This window comes from Vicugna pacos, chromosome 12 (assembly GCF_048564905.1).
Source record: "Vicugna pacos chromosome 12, VicPac4, whole genome shotgun sequence".
In the NCBI taxonomy this organism is placed as follows: domain Eukaryota; kingdom Metazoa; phylum Chordata; class Mammalia; order Artiodactyla; family Camelidae; genus Vicugna; species Vicugna pacos.
In genome coordinates, this window is record NC_132998.1 from 59,197,499 (window position 1) to 59,215,376 (window position 17,878).

General features: G+C 35.0%; 1 protein-coding gene across 2 annotated transcripts in view; it reads left to right on the top strand.

Annotated features, from left to right (window-relative positions):
* Nucleotides 1–17,878, top strand: part of TNRC6B (trinucleotide repeat containing adaptor 6B) — a 225,856-nt gene that overhangs the window by 80,820 nt on the left and 127,158 nt on the right. For both annotated transcript variants that reach the window (XM_072973566.1, XM_015241646.3), the window contains exon 4: nt 2,032–2,099. In XM_072973566.1, coding sequence (XP_072829667.1) covers nt 2,032–2,099 — 68 coding nt within the window. The remainder of the gene's footprint in view (nt 1–2,031; nt 2,100–17,878) is intronic.

Consider the following 17,878-nt stretch of genomic DNA (forward strand, 5'->3'; position numbering starts at 1 on the left):
GATGAAGGATCAAGAAAATTTCTTAATATATGTAAGTGGGGGAATAGTCATTCTTGTCTTTGAGAAAATGATTTAGGTTTGAGCTTCCAAGGGACTTTACTAAGTTTAAACAGTTTGTCACCTTCTTTTTCTAATTACGGCATAACGTTTGTACAGTTAAGTGCATAAAATGCACAGTTCAGTGATTTTTTTTTCACATATGTGTAGTTTCTTGTAACCACAACCAAATCAAGATCATCTTAAGCTCCTCATAAAGTTCCTTTTGCAACATTGTAACCCTGGTTTTTCTTCTAGAGGTTTAGATCACTGTAAATTTAGGATGGGAGAATCCTCCCTCTACTTGGCAAAGCCTAGTAGGCTGTGGAGTCAGGAAGTCCATAAGAGAAGAATAAAAGTCAAAACCTGGTTTGAATTTCACAGTATGCAGTGTGTGTCTTTTATTATTCTTGTTTACACTTCCTCCAGTTTCTCCTTTTAATAGAAATAGAGTAAACCTCTTGATTTGTCTGTCCTTTTTGAAACAGCCTCTTAGTTGCATCCCATCTTCTCCAGTATTTCTGAGAAATGCAGACTGCAGAGGATTGCTGAGCTGGATAGCCTTTTGTTTTATTTGGGTTGCATTATGGTATGTATCTGCGTTGCTGCTGTCTGTCTTCCAGATTACTAGGTCCTGTAAGAAATGGATGATATTTTTCTAAGTAGGGAGTAATCCTTAAATGTATCTGTTGATATCTATCTCCTTGAATACATCTGTTTGACTCTTTAAAAGTATGCCTTTTGGGGGAGTTTTCATAGAACTGATAGTCCCAGTTTGTGGAGGTAGTTCTATACCTGTCATTTATCATCCTTTATTGGTCAGTAAATTACCTGGAATAGTAAAATGCTTTTTTCTTCCTTTGAAAATTTGTATTGAGAAATAAGCCATATATATAAAAGAGAAAAAAAAGAATTAAAAGAATAATTATAAAACAAACACTCATATACCAACTACACAGGCCAAGGAATAGAACCTGTCTGTACCCCAAGACCCACCATATGCCCATTGTGAGTGAGTTCCCTCCTTGACTCCCTGTGATATTCATTAGCCTCAGTTTTGTAATGGTCAGTCCCTTTTCTTCATAGTTTTATAAACCATAAAGTTTCATGTATGTCTATAAATGTATACGTTTCAATTCTGTACTAATGGATTCATACTATATATGTATTCTTTTGTGAGTTGCTTCTTTCATCCAGTATTGCGCTTTTGTAGCTCATTCAGCTTGAGGTGTGTTGCTGTAGTACATTCATTTCCACGTAGTATAAGATTCTGTTGTCGTAAACACCACAGCCTATTTTTCTGTTTTACTGTTGTTATGTATTTTTTTTTCTCCTACTGAAAATTTTTTTTATATATGGGCAAAAGTTTCTCTAGGGTATATATATACCTAGAAGAGCAAACAATGGTTTGTACAGTAAATACATAGTCAAGTATACTAGATGATGGCAGACTTTTAAAAAGTTGTACCAGTTTTCCATCCCACCGGGAGTGGCTGAGTTACTGTTGCTCTGCACTCTTGGCAACATTTGGTATTGCCCACCTTTCTCATTTTAGCCAGCCTGGTTGTTATGAAATGGTATCTCTGTGGTTTTAATTTGCATTTTGATACGAGATTGAACATCTTTGCATGTTTAAGGCTGTTTACGTGTCCTCTTCAGTGAAACTCCTACTCAGTTATTTTGTAAATTTTTTTAGTTGATAGGTTGTCTTTTTTTTTTATTGATTCATAGCAATTCTTTATTATATTCTGAATGCTAATCTTTTGTCACAGTTATGAGCTGCAAATCAGCATGCTTCCTTTTTCACTCTGTAAGTATGGTCACCCAAGGAGAGATGCCATAAGTGAACCTGGAGTGTGAAAACCATTGGCTCAGGCTTCTGTCCTAGGCACTATAGTGACATGCCTTGTGGTTCTGCAGCGCAGGCCCTGGCACTTTGGAGTGACTTGCATCTTAGTTACTGACTCTGCTGACCTGTGATGCTTGCCTTTGCAGGTGGAACAGGAGGATTTTGTAATGGAAGGGCATGGCAAGACTCCACCTCCTGGTGAAGAAAGCAAACAGTGAGTCACAGTTTATTTAAAAAGGGTCTTATTACAGATCTTAGAAGCACTTTGGTTAAACATGCTGAGAGCATGTTTGCAGAGGATGTATATGTTGGGCACATTGTGGAGCTGACAAGTTGCTTTGGTGGCTGTTAATGCATTGCTTCTATTTATAGACAAACTAACTGGAGAGACAAGAAAGTTGGCTTTGTAGTTTTTCACACTCGACTAATCAAAATTTATGTTACGCTTTAGCAGAGGCTTTAAGGCTTAGGATGTTCCAAATTGAACTAATTCAGTCTGGTTGATTTCCAAAGAAAGTATAAAACGGTAATTCCTTTTCTTAGCAATGTCTTTATGAAGTAAACTAAATTAATAGACTGTTTATATGCATTCCAAGTGTGAATTTATTTGAATAGTACTTCCTAAAATTCTGTTTCATTTAGTTATTTATACTTCTGATCTTTGTTTAAATACAAATTGTTTCCCTAAAGGAATAGGAATTATAAATACTATAACTTATACAACATTCTAAATAATTCAGGATCTCTCCCCTGATTCTTAAAAAGTGATAAGTTTCCAACCTGAAACTGAGAGTCCTCTGGGTAGCTTTTTGGTGGCAATGAGTAGATTTTTTCCTCCCTCTGTCACAGAACTTGAAAAATTATGTTGCAGAGCAGACTGGTGTTTCATATGCCCTTTTAAAGGAAAAACAGTTAAGAGTGGCTTAAAGTACTGACATAACTACTATTTTTTTTATTCAGACAGTAGTCTTCTAAGTTGACTGGGACAGTGATTCATGGAATTTACTGAAAATCTGTAGAGAAACTCTTTTCTCTCATCCTTTTTTTCCACCTTGAAAATAATTCAGTTTTGGTCTGTCTTATAAAAATTATGTCTCCAAAACCCTTAGGAATGAATTATGCAGAATATGCTATGCTGCCACGAGGCCAGGTTCATTAAAGGAGAATGTTTGTCTTGTATTTGTTGTGAATGGAAACCAGGATATTTTCACAGCTGGTTTAATTTGCTAACCAGGCAGTTTTAAAAATAGCTTACAATATAAATTCTAACTTTGCTGTGTTCTGTCAAATGCACTTATATTCTGCCTGGGCAGATGGAATCAATTAATCTTTAGCAAATTAGAATGCCAAACATCTAGTCCCAGTAGAATTACAGGAACATTTCAGGTGCCCTGCTCCCTGCCTAGTCCCTTAACCCTACACTCCGATCAAAGGTATTATAATATAAAAATCATAGCTCCCATTTGATGAGGCTTTTCTGTACACAGAGTACTTTGCTTAATGCTTTATATGTTATTTCCATCCCTTACAGCTTCTCCTGTCTGTTCAAATATTGGAGTAGGTAACTTGCCCATGGTAATGCAGTTTGAAATGGAAGTTAGGATTTGAACCTGGATCTTTCTGACTTTAAAGTGTTTAATAATATCTCTCGAACCGAAATCCTTTGCCAACCTTGGGAGCTATGTTCCTGAAAAGTATTATGGTTAGCAAAACTGCAGCTGTTAAGATCAAAGTCTCATGGATAAGAGTGAATTGGGGGAAACAATGATAATGACATCAAGCCTGTTTTTAAAACACAGATGAAGATTCTATTCTCTGGAGGGTATTCATTTCACAAACAAACCTGTCTTTATCTTTAAAAACCTGCTCCAGTAACCCCTGTCCTGAATCAGCTTCTTTAGGTATTCAGGAAGCATTGCTGGGGCAGATTCTCCCACAAGTTTTGTGTTATACAAACTCTACTTCTTTCAGAGAGCTTCAAACAGCCCTGGCGGGCTTGAGACAGGTGTCACGGGTTGTATCCTTACCATTCTCCCTTGATTGTTTTGTTTTCACAAATCTCTGCCTTTTCACAGATGAATCTTGTTTTGCTTTGTTTTCCTGAGCTTGGTCTGCTATCATATATTGAAATGGTAAAGCAGAAGTGAATCTTCTTGCTAGGCCCTCCTCTGATAGACCTGCCTACCTCTTCTGTGGGAGTGGGGAGCAAAGATGCTGTGTTCTTTTGTTTAAGACAACAGAAATAAAAAGATTGAAAAATTTTATTTTTTATTTTTTGTGTCTCAACTGCTGTTAGCAAAGGATGATCAAATCCTGGATAGTAGGATATAGGAACTAAATACTATATTCTAGATACTGAGAGTGACATACTTCTGAATAACTTATGAAATTCCCATCTATTCTGTTATTTTTTTTAATTATAAAAGTAATACATGGTTGTCATAAAACATTTAAACAGTAAGTGTGGATTTAGAAATAAAAATGAGACTTTTTTCCCCCTCCTTCCCCTCCTAATCTTAAACATTTTCTGTATTTATTTTAAAAACAACCAGATTTTTTTCTAACATAATTCTTCTGAGACTTCCTTTTTTAATCTAACATCTTTATAATCTATTTCATTTTTTTTAAAGTTTTTTTTTTTTTTGCGGGGGGTAATTAGATTTATTTATTTATTTTTAGAGGAGGTACTGGGGATTGAACCCAGGACCTCATGCATGCTAAGCATGTGCTATGCCACTTGAGCTATACCCTCCCCTGTTCATTCTTTTAAATATATGCAAAGCATTCTCTTGAACTGATATACTATAGTCATTCTTCTCCAATAAATATTTTGGTGGCCTCCACTTATTTGATTATTACAAATAATACTTTATTGAACATTCTCATTCTTTATGCATAGTTGTATTTCTGTAGAATAGATTTCTAGATATGGAGCTATTTGGCTCATGGGCATGTATTTTTTTAATAAGGAGGTAGCTGCTATCAAAGTTCCTTTCAAAAGATTTCATTTCCATCAACAGTGAATGAGAGTGCCCATTCCTCCACACCATTGATGACAGTAAAATTATTTATCTTTGAATTTTTGCCACTCTAATATTTTATTGTTTTAATTTATACTTCTGCTTACTAATAAATGTAATATCTTTTGCTAGTTTATTGGCCATTGATTTTTATTTCATGTATCACCTCTTTATATATTATTTCATTTTGATTGGATTATTTGTTTTGATAGCTTTGTAGGAGACTTATAAAGTATAGGTGTTAACCTGTCTTTTGAGATGTTTTAAATATTTCCACCCAGGCTGTATGTTTTAACATGGGGGTATCTGTCATACTAATAAACCATTTAAATTTTTATGTTGTAAAATCAGCCTCTATGGTGTCTGTGTTTTGTGCTTGCCTAGAGAAGTCTTTCCTACCCTAACATGATGGAATACCATTAGTTTTTCTGCTTTATTTTTCACACTTAGACCTTTAATTGAACTGATACTCATTTTTGTGTACGGTGTGAGGTAGAGATCTAACTTAATTTTTTTCTAAATTGGTTTCCAACATGGCTCTCACCCCTTGGTATTAGCTTGTATGAAGAGCCTATTTCACTTATGAAGGTGGATGGTGCACAGAGGTTATATAACTTGCTCAAGGTCACAGAGCAAATTCTAGTAAGGCTTAGGTCTAAAATTTATTCTGTTAGCTGATCTGTGCCACTTTCTTTATTTCTTCATTTAACATTTTTACCATAGGTTCTAGAAGTCTTGAAAATTTTATTTTATTTCTGTGCTGTTTATTTTAATGGAATAAATTCTACCAACAGGCATATTAAGGTAGATATGCATTTAGAAAGCTTTCTTGAAAAATAATTGACTTGATTTTGAGAAGTATTTGTGCTAAACTGTTAATATTTAGATCAGTGATGCTGATTTCTGATGTGTGTGTGGATAAGTTTTAGTAGAGTATATAGCTTTAAACATTTGTCTGTGTATATATTGTCTCAATATTGTTGCTTTTTAATGAAATTTATTTTCTGTTAGTTTATCTAATATAATCATTTTTCAGAGGATATTCATCTTATGAGCTATTAGAGCAAATCAGACAAGCTGCGTTTATTGCCAAATAATTACTATGCTAAACTCACCCAGTATTAATCACATGGTATGTTTGACACAGGGGTAAATATAAAACTACTACAGCTTTTCAAAATACAGCATGAACAGATACTTGCTCATAGATCATGTTTGATCATGCTTATTGAAAGCTCATTTCAGATAAAATATTTCTACCCAGGCAGGATTTTGACTTGGTTTTATTTATGTGATAGTATAGATATTTGTGGGCGTATCATTCCTTATAAATTATTTTGAAGTTAAATATCAGTTTTGGTATATTAATTAGAGGAGTTTGGCCTCTTTTTCATTTCTTCCTTTTTAAAAAAATTTTATATAGCTTATAAACAAGTCTGAGCTTTAAATTTCCATGAAATTCACTCATATTCTCAAAAGATATTTGTCTTTAACCTACTTAAGTAAATTCAATTTTTCTAGTATATTTTTGATAATTGAATTTTCTTAATTCTTTTGGTTCATTTTATGGAAAGATCATCATTAAAAACAATCTTTCAAAGTAGGATCTCGAAGAGATATTTGCACACGCATATTCATTGCAGCATTCACAATAGCCAAGAGGTAGAAGCAACCCAAATGTCCATAAACAGATAAATAGATAAAGAAAATGTGGTACATACATACAATGGAATATTATGAAGCCTTAAAAGAGAAGGAAATCCTGTCATGTGCTGCAACATGGATGGACCTAAAGGATGGTATGCTAAGCAAAATGAGCCAGTCACAAAGGACAAATACTGCATGATTCTGTCCATATGAAGTATCTAATATAGTCAAAATAAAAGAAATAAAAAGTAGAGAGGTGGTTGCCATGGGCTATGAGGAGAGAGGTAAGGAAATTAGTATTTAATGGGTATAGAGTTCAAGATGAGAAAGTTCTAGTGATCTGTTGCAAAGCAAAGCAAATATACTTAACACTCCTCAACTTTATACTTAAAAATGGTTAAGATGTTAAATTTAATTTTTTTTAACCACAATAAAAAAATAGCAACCAAACTGAAATACACTTTGAATATAAAAAGTAGCCTGGATTTCAAAGACTTAGTATGAAAAAAAAAGTAAAATTAATAACTTTTATATTGATTTTATATTGAAGTGATTATCTTTTCTACGTGTTGTGCTCAGAACCATTTAAAAATTTTAAAAACCAAAAAAACTCATTTAATAATGTGTTTTATAGAGAATATCCCACTTTTAGGGGTTGTTGATGTAACTAATAGTGTCAATTTCTATATTTCTACTCTCATGGAGTGTTATCTTTTTTGATTTTCCTTTCTAAGAGAGAATCTATTCTTGCATGGGAACGCTGTAAGGAAACTGAAGTGCTAAAGACAGTTTTATATTGATTCAGAGAGAAGAATGTAATTTATGGAGTCAACACTACCTTTTATACTCCAGCGTGGTGTAATATGGTTTTCTGCTTGAGGTGCTGTTTTTTAAATGTCTTAACTCCAATGTCTTGATTAAATTCTCTTCTTACTAATTACATTCTTCCCAACTTAAATGTCTAGTTATAAAATACCCTTTTGATTTTTTTCAATTATTAATTATACAGACCTTTTAGAAGTTCTGACAGTTTGTCTTCACCTTATCTTTATTACTGCTGCTCCTCTTACTCCGTGACCTACAGCTCTCTCTTCCTCACATTCATCTTATACTGCAGTGCTACTTCTAAAAGTTTATTCTTTTTTTAAAAATCTGATGAATTTTATTTTTTATTGTATCACATAGCAAAAGTCTATTCTTGCCAATTCTCTAAGGATTCCTTTTATTAAAATAGACCTTGTTCTATATTTGCCCACCCAAATTTAACACTAAGATCTTCAGGAACCTTTCTTTTGGTGTTAATTTGAAAGCTTTGGGAAGCCCTATGGCATTTCCTAAATACAGAAAAAATTTCCAAATCACTCATTTTATAGATAATTATCTTTAAAACACAAACCTTAGTATTTGGCCACAGGAAAGAGTTTTTTGGTTTGATTTTAACATTTGATTTTCTGTTTTCTACCAGTTTTTTTTTTTCCTTTGGACCATTAAAATATGTACTTGGTGAAGATAAACTTATTAAGTACCAAACTGAACCCTTTGTAAAGTCAGTCATTATTACACAGCAGTAAGCTGGTCATCAGAAAAATAGTCAGATTCCTATATAATCTTTTCAGATTGTTTTTGGTAGAAAGGAAATGAGTTTTAATTTCAAGTTTATTGATATTTTGAAAATGCCACAAAGAGGTTCAATAGATAGTTATGCTCATGGAATTTTTGCTGCTGGGAATTTTAGTATAACCATAAACATTTTGTACTGTCTTTGGGAAACTCTCAGTTGCTAATAAACTTTTCAATTTGCCTTGAAGTTACTTAAAAAAATTAATTCTCTGAAAATGTCTTTAAGTTCTGAATTCTGTTTTATGAGGTTTTTCTTGAATGTCTGGGTCATTGATTAGTTACAGTAAGAATAACTTCAGGAGAAATGTGTTTCATAATTGAAAATGCCTGCAAACTGTGGTTTGCTACTACTTACAGGTTAATATGGTGACTTCAAACAGCAATGAACAGGGTAGATCATGAAGCTCTCAGAAAACTGCAGTTAATTTAATAAAAGTCTTATTTATTTAGCTTATATTTTACTTACGGACAAATAGTATGCCTTTATGGAAAAACATTACTTGAATGGCAAGATGTATTTGCCCAGTTCCTTGAAATTGGTGTTTTAAAGCAGCTCTTTTGGAAATGTTACTATTACCGTGTAGTTGTAAAATGTTTCAGAATACATAGCATTATGTAAATATAGATAAAGACATGCATGTTCAGCTGCAGGAATCTCCAGTGGTGTCAGGAGGAGAAGGTAGTGTTTATTTCCCCCAAATTTTATGATTGCTAGAGGGTATGGATGTAAGTTCTGCCCTGAGCACTCTGCCTTTCCCTTCCCGCTAGGAATCTCTGTGAACTAAGTTTGGGCAGGAGAAGGGGAGACTGTAGTAAGGAAAGAGGAGGCACACAATGATGGCAGGCAGTGAAAGGTCAGGTTCAGGCTTTATGCTCCGTCTTTAGCTCTGCAAGAACAGACTTTTGCCAGCTTGGTCACTGTAGGTTGCACCAGAAAGAGTCAATAAATATATATTGATTAAATGAAGATGTCACTGAGCTCCCACAGACTGTTAAGAATTCCTGTTCTACACACTCACTTTGAAAATCTGAGGTAGAATGATTAAAAATCCTAACTCCATAATATTTTATTTGTTACTAGCAGAAGAAAAGTAAATTGATAAGCTGTCATTTTTGACTTTATATTCAGGCTTTCTTAAATATTTTCCAACAGACCCAATTTTATTACGATTCTTCTCTTTAAGTGTCCCTACCTGTAAGCAAGTTGATTATTGGGTTTTTTGGGGGGAAAAAAGCTTTTCTATCCAAGTTTGAACTTTTCTTTGCTTCTGAGGGCCTCCATAAGATGCCTTTAGCCTGCTTATGCATATTTTCTCTGCTTTTTAAAAGATCTTCCTCTGCCTGCCCAGTCTCTCCTTAAGGTTTTCTATGCATAGCTGGTTTCCTTCCCCCTTATATGCCTTTGTTCAGGCAGAGAGACCCAGAGACCCTTCTTTCTGACCAGGAGCAAATATAGGTTTTGTGGGAGTGCCCTTTAAGAAAAAGAAAATTAATTTCAAATACAAATTAGGTACAAAAGTGAATATTTATTTACAATGAGGAAAGAAATAACAAAAATGACAGTTTTAAACAAATTGACAAATGCAAAATTCAGAAAATAACATAACATTTATATTTATTTGTATTAATATTTGCCTGACACATTGCTGTGAAAATTTTTCCTAATATTTTTTGTCTGCTTACTCTTTGATTGCCCCTTCATATTACAATAATTCTGTGATATTTTATTTATTTTGTGTTTTTTGTTTGTTTTGTTTTGTTTTTTAGGGGGGAGGTAATTAGGGTTTTTTAAATTTATTTATTTATTTATTTATTTATTTATTTATTTATTTATTTTTAATGGAGGTACTGGGGATTGAACCCAGGACCTCATGCATGCTAGTCATGCACTCTACTACTGACTATACCCTCCCCCCTGTTTTTTTTTTTTAATTATTGATAGATTAGAAAAGTTCCTTTCAGCCTCACAACTTGTTATAGTTATGTCATATAAATTTGTAAGATTCTTACCAACTTTGAGAGGACCTCTAGCCAAATGTCTTTTATATATGAGCTATAAGATTGCAAGGCTTCATTTTTTCTTGTGTGTTGACTACCATGAAATGCTCTTTGAATTCACACATTTATATCATGGTATGATCTGGCCTGCACATTTCTGTCATTGTGCATACTGAGTTGGCACAGTAACATCTTTGTACACAAGGCAGTTACCAATAACTCAGCCATACACGGAAGTGGCTGAGAACCATGTTCATATATTCCAGTAAGCCCCAAATAAATGTACCAAATTAGCTTTCCCTTTAGGAATCCCAGAGTACCTACAGTGACTCTAACTCTATTGACAAGTGGAATCATGGTGGGGGAAAGCTGAAATGGTAAGAGTCTGTGGTTTTGATAATCTGTGTTAAGACTGTGATGAAACTATATTATTTTTTTTCACATTTTATAAAAATAATTGGTCATTTAGAACAAAGTTGGAGGAGTCATACTTCCTAATTCCTAAATATATTACAAAGCTACAGTAATCAAAAAAAGTATGGTACTGGCATGAAGACAGCCAAATAGACCAGTGGAATAGGATAGAAAGCCCAGAAATAAACCCTTGCATATAAGATCAGATGATCTTTGACTAGGGTTTCAAGACCATTCAGTGGGAAACAGAATTTTTTCAACATACGGTATTGGGAATACTGGATACCCACTTGTAAAAGAATGAAGATAGACCCTGACCTTACACTGTAAACAACAATTAACTCAAAATGGATTAAAGACCTAAGCTTGAGACCTAAAATTATAAAACTAGAAGAAAATATAGGAGAAAAGTTTTATGACACTGGACTTGGCAATGGTTTTTTGGATATGATACCCAAAGCACAGGCAAAAAAGCAAAAACAGACAAATGGAACTACATCAGACTTAAAAAAATTTGTGCATCAAAGGACACAATCATAGAGTAAAAAGAAAACATACAGAATGGGAGAAAATATTTGCAAGTCATTTTCTAATAAGAGATTAATATCCAGAATATATAAAGAATTACAACTCAACAACAGAAAAATCAAGTAACCTGATTAAAAATGGACAAAGGACTTTCATAGACATTTCTCCAAAGATGATATATAAATGGCCTACAAGCGTATGAAAAGATGCTCAACATCACTAATCATCAACCACAATGAGATAAATTGTTTCACACCTGTCAGGATGATTACTATTGAGGAAAAAACCCAAAACACCAAAGAGCAGAAAAGAAGTGTTGAGAAGGATATAGAGAAATTGGAACCTCTGTGCACTATTGGTGGGATTATAAAATGGCATAACTTCTATGGAAAACAGTTTGGCATTTCCTCAAAAAATTTAAAATAGAACTACCAAGTGATCCAGCAATCCCCTTTCTGGGTACGTATCCAAAAGAATTGAAAGCAAAGTTTTGAAAGATGTACACACTCATATTCATAGCAGTACTTTTCACTCTAGCCAAGAGGTAGAAGCAACCCAAGTGTCCCCGTTGGTGAATGAATGGATAAACAAAATGTGATGTGTGTGTGTGTGTGTGTGTGTGTGTGTGTGTGTATATATATATATATATATACAATGAGATATTATTCATTCATAAAAAAGAAGGGAACCTACATGGATGAACCTTGAGAAAATTATGTTAAGTCAAATAAGCCAGTCATAAAAAGATACTGTATGATTCCACTTTTATAATGTATCTAAAGTAGTCAAGTTTATATAGATAGAAAATGTATTTACCAGGGTTTGGGAGAAGGGAAAAGGGAAGTTGTTTAATGGGTATAGAATTTGAGACTTGCAAGATGAAAAAGATCTGGGGAATCTGTTTTACAATAATGTGAATATATTTAACACTACTGAACTATATATACACTTAAAAATTGTTAAGATGGTAAGTTTTGTGTTGCATGTATTATACTATAATAAACGGAGAAGAAAAAACACATTGCAAAAGAAAAAAAAAAGATCGGACAATGTTAAGGACTCCCAGGGCTTTGAGAGAACCTCATGAAAGTGAGGGGTCCTGCAGCTTAAGTGTCATTAGCTTCATCCTGAGACATCTGTTTTGAGCATTCTCATTCTGTCCCTCCTTTGAAGTTCAGCTGAGCTGAGCTACATAGTGTCTCCATTTTCTGACTCCTGTCTCTCTGAGGATGGAACCATACAGTTAAAAATTTATCTTACATTTTCTTGTTAGTCAATGTGTATATGTCTTCTCTCTCAATTATAAGATATTAAGTGTTATCTTCTTTTGTACTTTATAAATACCCAGGTTAATAGTATTCATCTATTTATTTTTTTGCTTATTCATTTGGTCATTCATTCAGCAAACAGTAATTGAATTCCTTCTATGTAGTAGATACAGAAATAAGAGCCATATTCCCTGCCCTTAAGAAGCTCATAGTTTAGACAGGAAGCACCAAGTAAATGGGTAACAATAATAATAGAATTTGAAGGTGCTACCATAGAGGTATGTACAGGGTCTAAGAAGCACAGAGGACACTGAACTCAAACTGGAGGATCAAGAAAGACTTCCCCCAAATACAAATTTGATTTTTGAGGTTTGGTTCTAAAGAATTTGAGAATTTTTTTCAATGTTCCTTAAAAGGTCTGTTAGCATTCTAATTTATAAATGCGTAATAAGAGTGTAAATGCTAACATTCTCCAAAGATTTTGGATTCTAGTAGCATTAGCGATTACCGTGTCATTTTGGCTACTGTTTCATCTTTTGACTTTGTTGAGGGTAAGAGTCCTGGAAAAGCTTAGCCCCTACATTTGTATTTTTCTCCTCAGCCTTCCTTGTCACCACTGTTTGGTAATACTGAAGTTGGTGAGACCAGGAAAGCCTTTGCCTTTCTTATGTTCTCTACATGGCAACTCCTACTCATCCTTTAAGACGCAGTTTAAAATCTCACCTCCCCTGTGAAACCTTTTCTGACTCTTGGCAGTTAGCTCTTTGTATTCCCATAGCATAACTATCTTACATTTCTATTTGTACCTTAATTATGGCACTTAGCATGCTATATTTTAATTATGGATTTACATGTCTCTGTCCTTCAAGGTGTTAGAATCCTCTTTGTTAGAATCCTCCTGGGCTTGGTGCTGGCCCAGTATCTGATACATAGTAGATGCTCAGAAAAATGGTTCATGACTGCATGAATGAATGGTGAGTTCAGAGTTTAGAGTCTTATTTTTGAAAGAGTTGATTGGCCTTACTGTATTTCATCATAGTCACAGGTTGCTTTCTTAAGTTATCTTACGATAGAATCACTTCCACCTTCAAAATACATTATGTGCTCTCTTCGCCTCTACCACCTCCACCTGATCCAAGCTATCTTCCCTCACCTAGAAAGCCACAGTCCCCTTCCAGCTTGTCCCTGCTTCTCCTCTTGGTCCTCTCTGGTATATTCTCCATATAGAAGCCAGGGTGAGCTTTTGAAAATACAACTTTGATCTTGTCTCTCCTAAAGTGGTTGTAAGACCTCCATGGATTCTTGAAATGCTTACTTTGGTAGGTTTTGGAGGCTTTATCCCACTTTACATACTAAAACATTTTAGAAGGTACCCACATCCCATATTAATTATGTGGTTTTATTTATTTATTTTTACTATCATATGTTAAAAGAATTTTAATAGTTTTGCTTTGGAAATTCTTTGGCTACAAATAATTGGCTTAATTTGTAATTATCTGAGATTTATTAGTAGTTAACGTATTTAGTATGTTTTACAAAGTGAGGATTGTTTTCAAATGTAACAAAAATTTAGAAATGCTAAACTTAATATGAAAGTGCTGGGTGTTATCTTTCAAGGACACTTTAGCATTTATTAATTTTTATGGTTCTAATTTTCTTTTTGTGTTTTAGATTTGTTAATATGTTTTTCAGGTCCCAAACATTTGCCGAGGCCCTTGAAAAGCTTGTAGATCCTACGTATTAAGTGAAGAGTGAGCAGTGGATAAAACGGCACTGTTGGCTCTCCTGCTTTAAAATTCTTCTGTGACTTTCCACTGTTCTGACAATAAAGTCCTTTCTGTGACCTGCAGGACCCAGTAGGATCCAACTCCTCCTTGCTCCTTAGGTTTGCCTCACACCTCTCTTCCCTGGTCACATGGCCTGGCCTCCTGATCATCCCTCTTGTTCTTTGAACATTCAAGCAATTACTTTTCAACTCAGTTTAAATGAATGTCCCTCCTGAGAAAAACCTTCCTGAACCACCTTATCTAAAGTGAGCCTCCTTCAGTTTTTTCCATATCCTGTCAACTCTGTTTCCTTCTCAGTGGTTTCCTTCTCCCATGAGGTTGTTGGCTCCACGTGGACCTACCCTGCCTGGTAGTGCTGTCTCCCTGCCCTGAGCAGAGTCAGACACATAGAAAGCACATAGTATGTACTTGTTGAACAAATGAAGAGTTATGTTAATAGATTTTGTAATTTAACAGTCCTTGCATTGTTGGTATAAACCATACATAATCATAATGAAATATTTTCTTAAAACTGCTAAATTCTATTTGCTAGTATTTTACTTAGGATTTTTATATCTATCTTCACAAGTGAAGATTGGTCTGTAGTTTTATTTTTTTGGACCATCTTAGTCCTGACAGGTATCAGGAATATGTTAACCTCAGAGAAGAAATTAGGAAGCTTTCTCTTCTATCTTCGTAAATTCAAGAACAATAGGGATAACATGGAAATTATCTACTTGATAGAAGTTTTGTAGAATTCACCCAGAAAACCATTTGTGTCAGATAGTTTTAGTGGCTAGTTCTTTTAATATCTTACGCATTTCTGCTGTAAGTTATTGTTGCTATTTTTATAACTTTTCTTGAGTTGACCTTGGTAATGTTTATTTTCCTTGACTATCATCCATTATACTTGATCTTCGGATTTATTGACATAAAGTTACATATAATTCTCTCACAATTTAAAAAAATCCTCTCCAAATCTGTAGTTATAATGTCCCCTTTCTCAGCCCTACTGTTAATTTATAACTTCTCTCTTATTTTTAAGTGATCAGGCTTTCCAAAGGATTATCTACTTTTATTTATTTTTTAAAACAAAAAGTTTTTGCTTTTATTGATTCAGTTTACTCTTTGACTGTTGCTTTATCTTTGTGATTTTATCACCATTAATTTCTTTTTTGGGTTTGTTAGTCATTTTCTAGATTTTTTGAGTTTAAATGTTCAGTACATTATTTTCAGCCCTATTTCCTCATGGAAATATTTTAGTTATACAGTTGCCAGAGGTGCAACTTTGATAACACTCAGTTGAGTGTTTAAGTTCTGGTTTATTTATTTAAAAAAGTAAACTCGTTTTTTATTACTTTGTATACTTACCTTGTGATAATATAATTGAAAAATGCTGTCTAATTGTTAATATGAAAAAAGTGCAATAAATATATCACAGAGTCTCAGATGCCTGGAAATACAGGGGCAATAGTGCGTTTATTGCACTTGTTTCTTTTAGATGAACAGTTGGACTCATTGCTTTAAGTTTAGAGGTATCTCACGAAAAACAAAACAAAACAAAAGATGCCTAGAGGTTGAGAAAAAATGTCAATCATATTATTTGAAAATTGAACGAATATTTGTTTTAAAATGTGTTTGTTTCCTGACTTCTCATGCAGTTTATTTAACACTCACATGGTAACACATATACACGTTTGTACAATAATATGCTGCATCGAGAAATGGAGACTTAGCAAAATTCAGTCTTATAAAGAACATGTGTCCATTACAAATTAAAATAAGGCAGCTGTATAGTCTCCATGCATTTTAACATGTTGAGCATGCTCTCCATAAGGAAGCTTTCCGTAACTCATCTGGAAGGTATTGGAAGGATAAAAATAGATGAAATATTCAAAATTTCCACCCTAGGAGTTTCCTGCTTTTGCCTACATCTCAATTGTCAGTCCAAGTCCTGGCTCCTACTCCGTTCAGGGCTGTGCAAAGACAGTGGAAGCATTTACGCCATAAATACTCAAGCTGCCAGATCGTCTAGGCATTGGCCTCTGCCGGCCCCGAAACAGCTCCTTTCCTGTTCGTCTATCAGACTGGAAAAAGCAAAGGGAGACTGAATAAAGACCCAGAAGCCAGGATGACAGACCTGTGGGATTTAGAAGGGTTCATAGGTTCCTTTTCAGGGAATGCTGGCCTTACAGAATCCGTCAGTTTCTCTGCTGGCTGGCATGTCGGATTATGCTCGGTCAGCCCAGTTCATTTGGGAGAATCACACTGTGGAATCCGACCTTTTCTAGTTTATAGAGATAGATGGAGTCTGTTAGTCACAGGGCACTTTTGCCCACTTTCTATCAAATTAGTTACTTTATTTCCTCAAGCAATCCTTGAATAGATGGAGATGAGTTTCTGGAAACTATGTGACTTTTATTCCTTATGTTCGAGTGGCACATCTCTTCTTGTTCAGCCTAGCACTTCTGAATGGGGATCTGAGTCATTCATCCATTCCTTTATTCACCTACTATGTGGGGCTTCATGTGGAGGTTCACACAGCAGTGAAGGAAGGTGTGGTGTTTGTCTTTATACATACCAGGGACGACCAACTGTAAGCAAGTTCTTTGGCAAGAAATTGCAGCTATGACCTGTGCTGTGAAGAAGTCATAAAGGATGTATGGGAGCATTGAACAGGAAGGCCTGGTCTAGACGGGGAGGGTCAAGGGAAAGCTTTCCTGGGGTAATGACTTTTGAGATGGCAAGGATAAGATGAAACAGAACTGCTAAAAGAAAGAAACCGTGTACAGTTTTAGAGCTGAAAGGAACCAGATATAATCTAGTGATGTCCAGTCCTTACATTCCACAGTGAGAAAACTGAGGCCCCGAAGGTAAAGGGACTTGCCTAACCAAGGTTCCACAGCCTGGGCTTGAGATGCAAACCTAGTGTGGTTTTCTTAGCGGGGGTAGAACATAAAGATGCACTTAGTGAGAGGAAGGGACTTAAGGATGGGGGAAACCAGGTAGGTTTGAAATGCTGCTTACTCCAGGTCAGCTGCAAGCTACTTCCTCAGATGGGGGAGGGGATTAAAGATGACTCATATCGGCCAGTTTGCTGTGCTGTAGCCGAGTTTTTATTTGGGGTGGAGGGAAGAGGTACCAAACACACATATACCCAAAATAGTAAATGTGGAGTTCAGTTGGGAAGCTAGTCACTGTTCTGCATCTGTCTTGCTGTGTGATTTGGGGTAAGTCACTTAACCTCTCTGAGTTTGCATTCACACTTTATACTTTGGTATGTTTCCTTTCAGCCTTTTCCTGTGCGTTTTAGGAGCTTGTTAGAGATCAGTTGCGCCCTGTATTTCACCTTAATCTTTAAAGATGAAAGTCTCTTGTTTGGGTAAGGTGTTTTTAAAAGCCCCCTTTTAAAGAGCAGTTTGCCAGCCTGTGCTTGCCCAGACATCTAGAGGATAACTGTTGCAAGCCAGCCAAGCTCCAGGATCTGCAAGAATCGTTAGCAACTGAGCATATTTCTATAAACCAATAACGATTTTTATATTTTGTTCATCTGTTACCCTTATGCTGTTGCCACTTTCACATTCAGTGTGTGTAGGTGGCGAGTATGAGATAACAGCATTTCACAAATGAGAGTGGAAAAGGGCCGCTTTCCCTTTAAGGCAGTTTCATCCCCAGCTCCCTCCCCTTTCCTGATTGACAAACCTACCCGAAGTCACATGATCCGCCTCTATT